Source organism: Neovison vison, chromosome 3 (genome assembly GCF_020171115.1).
Source record: "Neovison vison isolate M4711 chromosome 3, ASM_NN_V1, whole genome shotgun sequence".
Lineage (NCBI taxonomy): Eukaryota > Metazoa > Chordata > Mammalia > Carnivora > Mustelidae > Neogale > Neogale vison.
Genome location: NC_058093.1, coordinates 124,399,309 through 124,414,917, shown reverse-complemented (window position 1 = coordinate 124,414,917; position 15,609 = coordinate 124,399,309). Strand labels below are relative to the sequence as shown.

At 47.9% G+C, this 15,609-nt stretch overlaps 1 protein-coding gene across 7 annotated transcripts in view; it reads left to right on the top strand.

Annotated features, from left to right (window-relative positions):
* The window catches only part of ATP9B (ATPase phospholipid transporting 9B (putative)), a 223,685-nt gene that overhangs the window by 9,394 nt on the left and 198,682 nt on the right, over positions 1 to 15,609 (top strand). For 6 of the 7 annotated variants that reach the window (XM_044242779.1, XM_044242783.1, XM_044242781.1 and 3 more), the window contains exon 2: positions 11,238 to 11,411. In XM_044242779.1, the coding sequence (XP_044098714.1) occupies positions 11,238 to 11,411 (174 nt within the window). Of the gene's footprint in view, positions 1 to 8,315; positions 8,337 to 11,237; positions 11,412 to 15,609 lie in introns of those variants that run through there. The other variant, XM_044242782.1, reaches the window with a different exon arrangement.

Below are 15,609 nucleotides of genomic sequence, written 5' to 3'. Positions count from 1 at the left end.
GGGAGAAGCAGATTCCTGCTGAGCAGGGAACCCAGTGTGGGGCTCCATCCCAGGATCCTGGGACCATGACCTGAGCTGAAGGCAGACGCTGAACCAATGGAGCCACCCAGACGCCCCTCCTGAGTGAGTCTTAAGGTAGCATTTATCCACGTGCTCGGGCCCAGGACTCCCTGGAGCCAGAGACATACTTTAAAGGATCTGTAGTTCACTTGAGCTTACGAAATTCTTTAAACCTGCCAGAAAAGGTATGTTTCACTTTGTCTTCTACAACTGACAAGTTATTAGCACGAAGATAGATTTGGTGATTATGAACATCACAGTTTTAGGAAACTGGATTATGTGTCCTGAGCTAACTGGCCACTTAGCTTTTAATTTCTGGATTGGTATTTACATAATCTAGATTTTGTACCATTAACTCTAATTTAGAAGCTTGTTTCCATTTATGTGTAGTGTTGGTGTCATATCTTATGTCAGGAGATGGGCACGGAGGCTTGTTAGGGAACGCCGCGGAAGAGGAGTCGGCGGCTCCGAGGTTACCGTGTACGTAGTTCACGCAGGTGGCGGGTGGCGGGCGTCTCTGGGCACGAGGACTGACTGGCCCTTGCCTTTCTTCCTTGTTTTCATTGCGAAGGTCAAGGTGTGCTTTTCAGGCAGTGCTCTTCTGTTCATTTTTTAACAGCTATTCTGCTGTTGTCGGAAGGGAGGAGTCCCAACTTTCCAGGACATGGTTTTGCTGCTTGTTAATGACTTGTCAGTGACACACTTGAACTTGGAAGCTGTGTTTGGTGAAGGAAACATACACATTTCTTTACAGCACTTTGTTACTTTGTTTCTTTGTTTCTCTACTTTATTAACATGCAGGCAAAGGGGGTAGTGTTTATTTTTCTTAAAGAAGGCTTAAGCACTAGGCATATTTTAAATGGTTTCTCCCTTGACTATCAGTTGGCTTCTCAGAAATGCTTCTCAAAATGGAAACAATAAGGCTGTTCGATACTTACTGTGAGTTTAAGCTAGTTATTGTATTGACCTACTTTTACTTTTACTTAGATACATGTAAATTATGCACCTTCTAGTACTTGAGTGTTTTGTTGAAAGTTCCCAATTTTTCTAAACCTTTGGCAGCAGCTAAGAGAGCTGTCTCCATTTCTTAGTGTGGCAGTACTCTTGGGTTTGGTATCATCTGTTCTGTCGTCTTTGTTCACATTGTTTTTACTCGTTTTAAAAATATGTTTCCAGAATTATACTTAATTGCTGGAAACGTTGATTTTTCTTGAGTGACAAACCAATTAAGTGTGTATGACACTAGGCAACAAAGACACTTAAGATTTTCTGCTTATCCTGTCTCTGAAAAAATCCATTATTCATCATCTTATTGTTTTTAAATACTGAGGTAAAATTTTCAATACAATAGGAAAATTGCTTTGGAAATGGAATAAATTGCTTGCCAGTTCAAAGGCTCCATCTCTGAAGTGGAGGTTACTAAACATGATGCTGGTTATGTTCATTATCCTTCAGACTCTTTGTACTACTTTTCTAGCGTTAAACTTGATAAGATTGTGACTTTTGCTAAAATGCAACACAGTAGCTCAAAGAACTTAATGAAAAAGAGTGAAAATCTCATTCCATACACTATATTATATTTTAGTACCACTTTGAATTTTAATTGCATTTTGTATACATATTCGTTTCCTAGTTGACGATTTTAAAAGAAGTGAGCTGATGCAGAGAACAAGAAAAAAGGAATTTTTCTGAGGAAACCTATTAACTCAGTTTTAGGCCCGCTACCTCACGGATGAGAGGAGCTTTGGCCTGGTGGTTCTCTTGTTGTGGGATGTTGTATATGGTCTTATGGACGCGGCCTGGAGGGAGGCGGTCCTTGGGGCAGGTGGGGGTGGGGAGGACAGGTGCCGCCTCCCTCTCCTGGCTCCTCCGAGTGACTCTCCCTCCACTGACTACTGCCAGCAACAGTGTGGCTGTCGGACACGTGTGACCAGGTCTAGTCACTGGTACTGAAGTCTTCCGTGCTTTTGGGTGGACTTTTTATTTTTATTTATTTATTTTTCTTAAAGAGTTTATTTATTTGACAGACAGATCACAAGTAGACAGAGAGGCAGGCAGAGAGAGAGAAAAGGAAGCAGGCTCCCCACCGAGCAGAGAGCCCAATGCGGGACTCGATCCCAGGACCCTGGGATCATGACCTGAGCTGAAGGCAGAGGCTTTAATCCACGGAGCCCCCCAGGCGCCCCTTGGGTAGACTTTTAAGCAGCATAGCACAGTAACAGTCGTCTTTGTAGATCAATCGTATATACATTTTTCATGTTTTCAAATATTCATGTTGTCATAGGATAGCTGGAGCTTGTGCTTAAAATTTATTCACATTACAAAAAAGAGGGCCTTTGATGCATTGTCACAAACTGTCCTCCAGAAAAGTTGTTCATGCTCTTACCAGCCATTAAGAGAGACTCGTTAGCCAAGATTGGTAATTAAGCATACGGAGTGCTAAGAATTCTTTCTTTCAATTGTTTTAATTTGCGTGTTTTAGAAGTTCTTTTTGAAAACAAAAATTATTCCTAGCGTTAAAACCTTCCACTGGCTTCCCCTTCCAGTGAGAGTTCGAGCAAGACTCCTCCTGCTCCCTGGGCCAGCCAGCCCGCCCCGGGACTCGACCATGCCGGCCTCCGCAGCGGCATCCGCCGGCTGCCCAGCTTCCTCTCCAGTCCTGGGCCTTCTGCAGCCCCTTCCAGGCCTCGCGGCCTCCGTGCTGGGCTCCGTGCTCGTGTCTCCTGCCGCGACTCCGCTTCCTTCTGGCCCTCACGCCTCCTTTACAGCAGTCTTCCCGGCACGCCTCCCTCTGCCAAGGAGCGCGCCCGCTTGTGTTGGTGCTGTCTGTCCTCCCGGGGCTCCCCGCGGCCCTCAGGACAACGCCAGCCCCGAGCATCCCCGCAGGGGTGTGTGGAAAGGGTGGGGGTTCCCGGGGCGGCCGCACGTGATCTCTGCAGACAGCCGTCTCGTTTATGAACCGTCATTGCTTGTCTGTCAGAGTGTTCTCTTGTTTACATTTTATTTACGAGGAATAGTAATGTGTCCCCCAGTTTGTCATTTGCTCTCAGCTTTTCTTCTGGGACCGTGCGGAATCCAGGCCCCTGGGGCGCCTGGCTGCGGGAGGGCGCCCCGGGCCGCAGCCCCCTTCTCTGGGCCTTGCAGTGCAGGAGGCCTTCAGGAGTTCTTTCTCCTTCGGGGTTTGGGCTCCTCAAGGGATCAAACTTGCCTGAACGTGCCTGGTGGCACAAATCTGGCTTTTCCAGGGTAACCACACGGACTCCAGGGCCTGATCTGTGGCAGCCGGCCGGAGGAGGAGGGGAAGGGTCCTTGTGGCGCGTTCAGGCAGACGTCGGGGTAGAAACCAGCTTGGAATGTTGGAGATGTGGATAAAGATGAGGAAATAGCCATCGGCCAGGGGTTACGTGGCTGTTGGGGAGCCAGATATCAGCAATATTTACAGAAATTGTTCCTTTCTAAGAAAATTCTACCGGCACACATAAAAATTACCGTCTTAGCTGCGTCTCCCCGAGTGAGCGGTGCGGTGCTGTCCTGCCCTTGTGCCGCTGTCCCCACGGCCCGCCCGCAGGCCTCCTGCCTCTTTCCCAGCCCGAGCTCTGCGCCCATAGAGCAGAGCTCCCCTCCTGTCCTCATACGTGGCCTCTCTGTACCTCCGTGTCTGTGGAGTTGACTGTCGTCCGCTGGTGGAAGTAGAGCCCTTCAGGGTCTGTCCCCCGGTGTCTGGCTCACTCGGCTGCGTGCTACGTCCTCACGCTTCTAGCCTCAGCACCGTCACAGTCCCTCCTCTTTTTAAACTGAGTGATGTCACGTCACACGGATAGACCGTATTTGTTTTGGAAATTTCCGTAATTTTTCTTTCTTATAGTAAAAATTTTCTATGTTAATTTTCTAAAACTAGGAATTAAATGAACTTATGTGAGGTGCTTCGATTCTTGCCCGGCAGTTTCAGCAAACACTGGCCGCGGGTTTCTGTCCTTCCTCCTCTCAATGTGGAAGGCAGGAAAGGGGGTCCAGGCTGGCTCACGCGTGCGCTCACGAGCCCTCCCTTAGCCTCACCCTCTGCTTTCTCTCCTGCCCTCCCTTGCCCGGGGGCTCACTGTCCCTTGATCTTTGTGGGGATGGGTCATCTGAGCACCCAGATATTTCCTCAGTAGCCTTCGGTCATGTCCTACTCTTTCCTCCCTGCTCACCCACTGCCGAGGTCCACGAGACGCCCGACCTGCCCTCCGGGGTCTGGAGGTTCTCCTGCTTCCCTCTGCGGTGCCGAGACTTCTGTTTGTCTCGGGTCTCGAATCTCTTTATTTACCGTCTGCCCCTCTGCTTTCCAGCTTCCTACATTTTGTCATAATCTCTCATTTTCTGTTCAGTAGGTTTCAGCCTTAAGAAAAAGCAGTATTTTTGGTATTGAAGGTAGATCGTGTATTTAATCTTCCATTTTTATGGGAAACATTTTCTCCTTTTTACATGTGTGTATGTCTCGTCTTTCAGAACCCACTGCTGTCTTGGGCGTCCTGGGCGCAGGGCGAGGAGAGCAACTCCTCGTCGTTCTCCTTGTGGGAGTTAGTGGCTGTGTGCGTGATCTCGAAGCAGGCTGCCTTCTGTGTCCCGACTCCGGGTCCAGGCTTCCCACGGACAGCTGTGGCTTGGCCTGGGCGGCTGGCAGTCCTTCCTGAGCCGGGCGCTGCCCTCCTGCCCTCCTCCGGCGGGCCTTCTGCTCACACCCTCCCCTCCACCTGGACGCAGCCCCCGCAGCCTGGACTCCAGCGGCACCCGCGAGAGCGAGGGGACTGTCTTGCCCGTTGCACCGCCATCACTGTCAGTTGACAGCGAATGAGTCTGAGCCCCGTGAGGCGCCGGCCGGGTCCGTTTCAGACCGTCGTGTCTTCCGCGTAGGCAGGCACGTGTTGGTGCTCAGCGAAGAGTTGATGGGGTCCCTGTACCCCCGTGGCCAGGCGGCTTGCAGAGTGTCTGTTCCGCTTCCTGTAAGGCTGACAAGAGGTGATCTTCCTTGGGGTCCTCAGCCTGATGGACTCTCTGTACTCCCCTATTTTCAGAGGCCTCGTGGTTTTTATTTTTCATATGAAATTGTCTTGGGAGGAGGAGAAGTGGTGGGTGGTTCACGTTTGCTAAGCGTCCACTCACCATCTGCGCAGCCTCATTCGCCGCTTTACGGTGTGAGGGCGGGTGGTTCCGGGACAGGTCAAGTGCCGGTTGTCGCTTCCCCTTGATGTGTAATTGTCACTGCCCTGAAGCACCGGGGTGCCCGGGAGAGTCTGGGCAGAGGCTGTCCGCACTCTGTCCTCTGTGAGCAGAACGCCGCTGTCTGCTGCTGACCCGCCTGTCTTACCGCGGCTGCTTCACAGGAGAGCTCGGGAGCGGGAAGCAGGATTGTAAATGGACTCAGAATACGAAGAAAGCGAGACCACGTCACTGGTTGTGTTAGTGTCCTGTTGCTGTTGTAAAATGGTCATCTATCTAGTGGCTGAAAACAAATGTATTACTTCCCAGTTCTGCCGGTCGGAGCCGCACGGTCTCCCAGGGCTGCAGTCAGCGTGTCGGTACGCTGGTCTCCTGCTGTAGGTCCCTGCAGGGGGTCACGTTCCATGTGGTTGCAGGTTAAAGTCCTGTTTCCTTGACCCCCAAACCACCCTCACACATTTAAGAGGTCTTACAAATCAGCGTGGGAGAGATGGGCTCTTGCATAAATCATACGGCCACTTCTGTTGTTGGGTCACGTGTCCATCCCTGCAAGACGTCGTGTTTGGTAGAAGGACTCACTGAAAGGAATAGGGCTTATGGGCAAAAACAAGCGAGGGCAGAGCACTGGGGGCCGGATGGCTGACGAGAGCAGTCACTGTCCTGCTGATGTTTGCTGAAGAGGGACATTGAGTTCTTGGCCAGTGAAGGTTCACCTGTGAGGAGGCTGGTGTCACAGGGCTGCTGAGTGTGAGCCACGGGAGAGGGTCCTGGTTCTGGGCGTGTCCCCGGGCACACGTGCCACGTATGCCCAGCTCCACTGCGATTTCTGCAAGGCATGGGCACAGCCTTGGCCACAGTTCGTGGTAGCAGCACAGGACGCCGTGGGATAGCAGAAGTGCCCGGGACGACAAGATGCCTTCTTCCTCCCCTTCCAACCAAAGGGTTACCTGCGTTTACTCCCATCTGGTGAGGGTGAGGCAGGCGTGCTGTCCGTGTTGTTCACTTGTAGTGGCCGGAGTTTCGGTTTGCAGTTGGCAGTGGTATTTCAAGTGTTCAGAGCGTACGATTTTATATAACAATTACAGTTCCGGGATTCTTGGAAAGAATTCATGTAAAAATCTGGAGAAAGTTCTGTATACAGATAGTTCCACTGAAACATTATTTAGTGGGAAGTTACAAACGTCTTCCGGCAGATGCCTCAGTAACCTGTAACTCAGTAAGCCCCTTGCTGGATGTGTACTTACCACACGTTACCCAGACGGTGAAAGCAGCTTAGGTAGCAGGTCGGCCTTGGCCTTACCGTCCACGGGCATCTTTCCCATCCCTGAGCGCCACTCGTGTTGGGATTCTTGACCGCAAGGTACCTGCTTCAAGAATGAAGTTTCAAGAAGGCAGTGGCTTCTGGAGTCTTGCCTTCCAACGTTTTCACAGATTCCTGGTGAGCACAGGGCTGCCTGGCACCGGCAGCACACACGCCCACGCCCACACACACGCACACGTACTCACACGCAGGTCCACAGACTCCCTGCAGGACCGCTCAGAAGAGAACCGCTTCAGCACGCGCACAGCTTGTTGGCGCTCTCCGCCTTGGTGTGTCCTTCGCGGGCACTGCAAGCTGGTTGTGTGCTGTAGGGGTACGTTTCAGGACTTTCCAGAGCCGAACGGAAGGACTTCTGTTGTTGGAGACTCCTGGTTGTCCGGAGTTTCACCATGGTCATTCTTCTTAGGCCTTCGTTTTCAAAATGTTGGTTGGGAGCCCACAGGCCATCTGGAGAAGGAAGATCTTAATGATGGTGCAGACGACAGTGTCCAGATGACGACCGGTCTTGGACACAATGGCAGGAAAAAAGATGGAGAAAGCTGGATTCAGAGCATCACTTTGGGTCTTAAATTTTTTTCGCGTGGATACATTTTCCCCACTTGTCCACTATGAGGTATTTCCAACATACAGAGGAATCAAAAGAATGTTCTTGCAATTTACATAGATTCAGCAGCTGGTGATGTTAGGCCTCACTGGTTTTCTCCCTGTGCTGACCCATTCTTCAGTGCTTCCCCAGTAAGACCTTGGGCGAGGGTCTCCCCACGGGAAGCAGGTTTCTCCAGCCATGACACTGTCCTTCTGGCCACGAGCTTGAACATCGGCTGCTGACGTGGCATCTACAGCTCTGTTCAGATGTCTTCTGTGGTCACGGCCGTCTTTTTTTCTCAAATTGTGGCAGAATACACAACATATCCTTCACCATTTTAAAGTTCAGAATTTAGTGGCGTTTGGTTTATCCCCAAGGTTACTACAGCTGTGACCCAACGTGACGTTCTAGGACATTTTCAAAAATGTCTTTTACAGCTTTTTGTTCAGTCAAGGTTTAATCAAGCAACTGTTTCATTTGGTTTTATCTTTTTAGTTCGTTTTCATTTGGAGCACTCTTTGTGGTGGTTTTCTTTCTTTTTTTTCATTTTTTTAAGATTTTATTTATTTGACAGACAGGGATCACAAGTAGGCAGAGAGGGAAGCAGGCTCCCCGCTGAGCAGGGAGGCCGATGCGGGGCTCAGTCGCAGGACCCTGGGATCATGACCTGAGCTGAAGGCAGAGGCTTTAACCACTGAGCCACCCCGGCGCCCCTGTGGTGGTTTTCTTTCTCCTGGTGACATGGCGTTTTTGAAGTGTCCGGGCCGGTGGTTTGTAGCACATCCCACGTGTGGGCTAGGCTGAAGTGTTCTTAATTTTGTGCGTGTCCCGTCATATGAAAATCAGCCCCAGAGCAGTGCTTCTCAAAGAGCGGAGTGCAAAGGCTCTTGACACCAGGGGTGGGCTAGTTCCAGAAGTTGCAGGTTTCTTGGGGTGGCTCCGAGAATTCTATTCCTGTCACATTCGCAGGTGATGCTGCTGGTCTGGGGACCGCACTTTGAGAACCACTGCTCTGGGACTGAGTACGTCCGTCCGCGTGTGCGTGTGCTTGCAGGAATGCTGGGTGTGTGCTGTGTCCCGGCCGCCGGCCAGTCCTGTGGCGACTGGTTCTCAGCGGGGGAGTCTAGCTGCGGCCGCTGCTCTGCCGATCGCGCGTCTCCGTTGGCCGCCGTGAGTAATCAGTGCGAGGTTCTCCAGCTCCGGGTGGGTCCTGGTCCCAGACGCTGCTTCTGTGCACCCCCGCCCCGCCCGCCCGGTCTTTGTGGATTTTCCAGATATCTTTCTGTTCCTGTTTTATTTTATTTGCTTTATTTATTTTTCAAATTTATTTTTATTTTTCATTTTATATTTTTATTCCGTTATGTTAGTCGCCGTACAGTACATCCTTAGAGAGAGCGAGAGAGAGGATGAGTGGGGGAGAGCTGCAGAGAGCCAGACCCCCCGCAGACGGAGAGCTGGGTCCCGGGACCCTGAGCTGAAGGTAGACGCTTGACCAACCGAGCCGTCCAGACTTCCCTGTTTTGTGTTTTTTTTTAAAGATTTTATTTACTTCAGAGGAAATGGAGAGAGACAGAGAGCAAGCATGAGCGAGGCGGAGGGGCGGGGGGTGCCGAGCAGGGAGCCGGATGCGGGACTGGATCCCAGGACCCTGAGACCGTGACCTGAGCTGAAAGCAGACCCTTAACTGCCCGAGCCCCCCAGACACCCCTTTCTGTTAGTGACTTTTGGAAGAAATTCCTTTACAGTGAGAGAACATACTTCGTCTAATTTCAGTTCTTTTGGATTGGTTAGTTCGCGTTATGGCCTGGGACGCGGCCCGGGAAGGTGTGTTCCCGGCGCCTTTGCTGCGGACGGTCTGCTGTGCCGGCTGCCGTGCTCTGTCCGTGGCGGCCAGCGTGGGGGGGCCGGGGGTGGCGACCACATCTCGGGGTCCTTGCTGACACGCTGTTCTGTCAGTTACTGAGCGAGGACTTACGGAGTCTCCAGGCAGGGTCCTGGGTTGGTCTCTACTTTCACGTCCGTGTCCTGTACTTCGTTTTCCTGCACTGGTGAGAGGTGCCTGCTCGTTGGTGACCGCTCGAGCTTGCAGGTGATGTGACCGTTCATCTCTGTGTGACGCCCTTCTTTATCCCGGGCATTTCCTCCGTTCTGGGTTTTTTTTTATGTCTTTTTTGTCATATATTACAGTAGCTACTTTTCTTCCTTTGAAAGAGCATTTGTATTGTATCTTTTTCCATATTTTTACTTTTAATCTTTTAACATTATATGCCATTACATTTCAAGTATTTTTATTTTTTTGTACGGAGTGATTTTTGTCTTCTAGGTGACATTTGACGACGTCCGGACACATTGTTATTGTCATGCCTGCGGGGACGCCGCTACTGGTGTCAAATGTGTAGCGACCCAGGTTGCTGTTGAACATGCTGCGATGCGCAGGGCAGCTCCGTCAACCGAATTCTGTGACCCAGAATGTTCCTGTACCGCTGTCGGAGGCTCCGCTCTGAGGACCGCAGCGTGCGCCGCCAGCGCCTCGCCGTTCGTGCCTCACGCTGACGGTCAGCCGGGGAGCTCCTGCTCCGCGCGGGACGGCCGCCGTAGCCATTGCCGTCCTCCTGTGCTGGAAGCTGTCCCGGACGGTGTCCGGCTTTTGCCTTCAGTTTTCATACGCGTTTTAAAGAATTTTGTGTTCTTCATTCCCGAAATTCCAAGTTTCTTCTTCATCTTGAAACTTTCTTTAGCGTTCTTCTGTACGAGTCTGCCGGGAGCGCATCCTGCAGGTTTCAGCTTTCATCTGAAAATGTTTTTGTTTGGCTTTCATTCCTGGAGGATCTTGTTGCTGGATTTAGGATTCTGGGTTGAACCCCCCGCCCCGCCCCCAGCACTTAGACATGGAGTCCCTCTCCTCTACGGCCGTTTGAATTCATGTGCTTCTCTTTGTAATGAGTTGTTTTCCTCTGGCTGCTTCCAAGAATTTGCCTTTGTCTTTGTTTTAAGTATTTTGAGTACAGTGTGTCTTTTGTGAGTTTCTTTGACTTTATCCTGTTTCAGGTTTGCTGTTGTCTTTAAATAGGCTGTGGTATTGTGTGGTGCGCATTGATGCTGCGGTCTTGGGCTTGGTTGGTTTTATTTGTCTTCTGTGAAGTCAGTGGCCTTCAGAGGGTGTGAGGAGAAATTTCAGTTTCAGTGACTGCCATCCTCTCCCAGGGACAGAGAGGTCTGCTGTCTTATGTTTACGATTGAACTAATACCTACCGAGGAGGCTTGATGTAAAATCAAGTAAGATGGCGTTTGTGGGCTCTCCGTTATATTTTCTGATGAATTTTTGGTTCTCAAGTTAAGCTTTTATTTTTAAAATGTAAATATGTCCACGATTGAGGAAAGGTACCTGGGTTTTTGATAGCGTAAGCTGCTTGTTTTTTGAATCACAAGAGGATTATTGAACTCTAAGAGGAACATTGGTTGTGGAGAAATTATTTCATTGAATGAAAAGTTTAGAAAAGGGAATAACAGAGAGTAAGTGTAAGTGGGACATAGCACCCATATACCTGTATCAAATCTGACAACAAACCAAGGGACGCACCGTGTTCCAGACACCTACGAAAGTCACTTCCATGACTTTGGTTGATGAATGTAACGTTGGGCAAATTTTACATCACATCAGTCTGTAGCAGAGTGTTTAGAAATGACCTGAAAGCGTACATTTTTCCTAATATTTCGGATAATTTTTTTTTTTTTTTTTTAATACTCCTGAATTGAACACCATGAGTGGTCGTGCTCTTGAGCTGACGGGTCACACCGATGGCTTCGTGGAGGCCCCCTCACAGCGTGGTCGTGTCTGCCTCCTCGGGCAGCCCGTACCTTTCCTGTTTACTCCGGCTAAGTGCCTTTTTTGTAAAGGGAAATAGCATCCCTTGTTTGTAATGGCTCGCCTCCCCTGTACACAGCTCAGTTTGAGGAGGAAACACAAGTGTGATTAGTAGAATTGGGCCAACTCTTGTCTTAAATAATACCCTCACCTGTGACAGAAGACTGCTTGGCCGGCCTCAGCACTCTGTTCTTACCTCTGACCAGGTACCAGCTGGAAGATGAGTCCGCCCATTTGGATGAAATGCCGCTAATGATGTCTGAAGAAGGCTTCGAGAATGACGAAAGCGATTACCACACGTTACCACGAGCTAGGATCACACGGAGGAAGAGAGGACTGGAGTGGTTTGTCTGTGGAGGATGGAAGTTCCTCTGCACCAGGTTGGTGATCTCTCGCTGCCTAATTTCCTGGGCTGTCAGGTCCACAGTGAAGGTACTTGTAAGCTCCACTTCTGACACACTTATTCTTACATCAAAGTAAAGAAGACGCTCTAATGAGGTGACATCATAGAGAGTGTTAAAAGCAAATAGTGCTAGTCAGAAAACGAAAGCCAAGTTCCCTTTTTTTTTTGAAGATTTTATTTGTTTGTCAGAGAGAGCGCGGAAGCACATAAGCAGGGGAGCCGCAGGCCGAGGGAGCAGCAGGCTCCCCGCTGAGCAAGGAGCCCCACACAGGACTTGAATCCAGAACCTTGGGATCATGACCTGAGCCAAAGCAGATGCTTCACTGACTTAGCCACACAGGCGTCCTCAAGTTCACTTTTTTAATGAGAAATTTAAATGTTTAGAAGACAGAGAAAGATTGGTTTTGTCGTGACTGCATGGTAGAGTCAATTCTGGTCACTGTGTTGGCATTTGTGAACGGTTTTCTGTTCTCTCCCATCTGTAATCCTGCTCTCACCCAGAAAGGCAGATACAGGCGTGTGAAACGCAGTTTAATAACACCGGGGCTCCGTGTATCGTTCAGCTTGAATGCTTAGACTTGGAAGAATATTCTTCATTTAATTTAACCAGGAAGAAACAAAGATAAGAACTGCTCGTATTTTCAACAAGTTCACTGGTGGCTGAGATAAACTTCAGCTGTGCTCATCCTGGGCTTTGGAGTCTGGTCTGTGAAACCGCACCCAGTGCTCACTGGCTGTCCTCCAGCCCCGGGGACAGGCACGGCGAGATTTCAGCTGACCGAAGCCAGCATAACTTGAGTGGGATGTGTCAGATAAATTACAACTTTTATAGTCTTTCTGCTGTGTTAAGTGTGTCGTCAGTGCCTTTCTTACCAGCGCGAATTTATATCCCTTTGCCCCTAAAAGGAGTATAATAATCGTAGAAAGGTGTCGGATTTATCATCCTCAGTAGCCCTTTGAAGTTTGCAAAAAGATGTTTTTACAACTGATCTGATTTCGGGGACGGCTCATGTGGTGGTGTTTAAACAGTGGCCCGTGGACTCCCGAGGACTCTGAGGGGTCCCTCCGAGAGCTCGGCCTCGCAGACGCAGGGAGTTAGGCAGGCAGGACATTGGCTTACCTCCCTTCCCAGCTTCCAGTTAGTGTCCGACTTCGTCTTTCCGGTATATTGTAAGGTTTTCACATGAAGAAGAATTTCATGACTAAGGTTTTAGAAGTTACTGATTGTGTTACTAATTTTTAATGAATGGTATAGTTTTTTCAAAAAACTTTTTCTGAGTTATATAGCTAGTATTCCAAGAGTATTCTTTGGGGATATTTAACAATTCTAGACTTAATTTCTTAAGTGGTGCAGGGCTGTGCAGAATTGTTTTGTTCTGTTTTTCTTGTGTGAGTTGTGATGCTTTCTGCTTTTCAAGGGGTTTATCGACTTTCAAATATATAAATTCCTGTAATTTAAAATGTATAAGGCTCTGGATGGTTGTCACATTTTTTTTTTTTTTTTTACTCCTGATCATCTCTGTCTCCCTTTTTCATATTAATCTTGCTAGGAGGTTACCAGTTCTCTTCAAAGAGCCAAACTTCTAGTGTTGTCTTTGCTTTTGAAATTTTAAACTTTTATCGTGAAATAAATCCAACCTTGAAATAAATTCACTTTTTTTTTTTTTTTACTTTGAAAATTTCAGTGGGATCGATTCTTTTTTTTTTAAAAATTAACATATAATGTATTATTAGCCCCAGGGTTACAGGTCTGTGATCACGAGGTTTACACACTTCACAGCACTCACCATAGCACATACCTTCCCCAATGTCCACAATCGAGCCACCCTTTCCCTACCCCCCTCCTCCCAGCAACCCTCAGTTTCTTTTGTGAGATGAAGAGTCTCTTATGGTTTGTCTCCCTCCCAATCCCATCTTGTTTTATTTATTCCTCCCCACCAAACCCCTCACGTTGCATCTCAACTTCCTCATATCAGGGAGATCATATGATAGTTGTCTTTTTCTGCTTGACTTATTTCGCTGAGCATGATACGCTCTAGTTCCATCCATGTTGTCGCAAATGGCAAGATTTCATTTCTTTTGATGGCTGCATAGTATTCCATTGTGTATATATACCACATCTTCTTTATCCATTCACTGTTGATGGACATCTAGGTTCTTTCCATAGTTTGGCTATTGTGGACATTGCTGCTATGAACATTGGGGTGCACGTGCCCCTTCGGATCACTATGTTTGTATCTTTAGGGTAAATGCCCAGTAGTGCAATTGCTGGGTCATAGGGCAGTTCTATTTTCAACCTTTTGAGGAACCTCCATGCTGTTTTCAAGAGTGGTTGCACCAGCTTGCATTCCCATCAACAGTGTAGGAGGGTTCCCCTTTCTCCGCATCCTCGCCAGCATCTGTGGTTTCCTGACTTGTTGATTTTAGCCATTCTGACTGGTGTGAGGTGATATCTCATTGTGGTTTTGATTTGTATTTCCCTGATGCCGAGTGATGTGGAGCACTTTTCATGTGTCTGTTGGCCATCTGGATGTCTTCTCTGCAGAAACGTCTGTTCATGTCCTCTGCCCATTTCTTGATTGGATTATTTGTTCTTTGGGTGTTGAGTTTGTTAAGTTCTTTATAGATTTTGGATACTAGCCCTTTATCTGATATGTCGATTGCAAATATCTTGTCCCATTCTGTCAGTTGTCTTTTGGTTTTGTTGACTATTTCCTTTGCTGTGCAGAATATTTTGATCTGGATAAAGTCCCAATAGTTCATTTTTGCCCTTGCTTCCCTTGCCTTTGGCGATGTTCCTAGGAAGATGTTGCTGCGGCTGAGGTCAAAGAGGTCGCTGCCTGTGTTCTCCTCAAGGATTTTGATGGATTCCTTTCTCACATTGAGGTCCTTCATCCATTTTGAGTCTATTTTCGTGTGTGGTGTAAGGAAACGGTCCAGTTTTATTTTTCTGCATGTGGTTGTCCAATTTTCCCAGCACCATTTGTTGAAGAGACTGTCTTTTTGCCATTGGCATTCTTTCCTGCTTTGTTGAAGATTAGTTGACCATAGAGTTGAGGGTCTATTTCTGGGCTCTGTATTCTGTTCCATTGATCTATGTGTCTGTTTTTGTGCCAGTACCATACTGTCTTGATGATGACAGCTTTGTAATACAGCTTGAAGTCCGGAATTGTGATGCCAACAACTTTGGTTTCTTTTTTGACATTCCTCTGGCTATTTGGGGTCTTTTCTGGTTCCATATAAATTTTAAGATTATTTGCTCCATTTCTTTGAAAAAATGGATGGGATTTTGATAGGGATTGCATTTAATGTGTAGATTGCTTTAGGTAGCATAGACATTTGCACAATATTTGTTCCAATCCATGACCATGGAACATTTTTCCATTTTTTTATGTCTTCCTCAATTTCTTTCATGAGTACTTTATAGTTTTCTGAGTACAGATTCTTTGCCTCTTTGGTTAGGTTTATTCCTAGATATTTTACGGTTTTGGGTGCCATAGTAAATGGGATTGACTCCTTAATTTTTCTTTCTTCTGTCTTGTTGTTGGTTTATAGAAATGCAACTGATTTCTGTGCATTGATTTTATATCCTGACACTTGACTGAATTCCTGTACAAGTTCTAGCAGATTTGAAGTGGAGTCTTTTGGGTTTTCCACATATAGTATCATATCCTCTGCAAAGAGTGATAGTTTGACAAAATAAATTCACTTTTATCTTGAAATAAATCCAAACTTATAGAAAAGTTGCAAGCATTCCTCTCTGCCCTTTGCCTAAGATCACTAACATTTCATCTTTTGCCACATTTCCTTACCGTTCTCTTAAATCTCAGTTCCTTTCAGAGTGACTTCAGACGAAGCTGCTTGTTCCTTCACTGTTCTCTGATCTTTGTAGCTCGGTGCACGTCTCTTAGGAAGAGGCTGTTTTCATATGTGGTCACTCGGCAGTAGTCATGTGCAGGAGATGGCATCTGGCACAGCTCTGTCTCCTGCTCTGATCCTGCCCGCCGAGCGCCCTTCCTCTCTAGGTGCCATGGCGTTTAGCTGGCCTGCCTGTTCTGTCTCCAGGAATCTGGAGCCGCTTTTTGTCTTTTGTCTTTGCCATTTCTTTGTCTTTTTTTCCATCGATGTTTATGAGGACTATACAACAGGTATTTTGTAGAACATTTCAGATATTG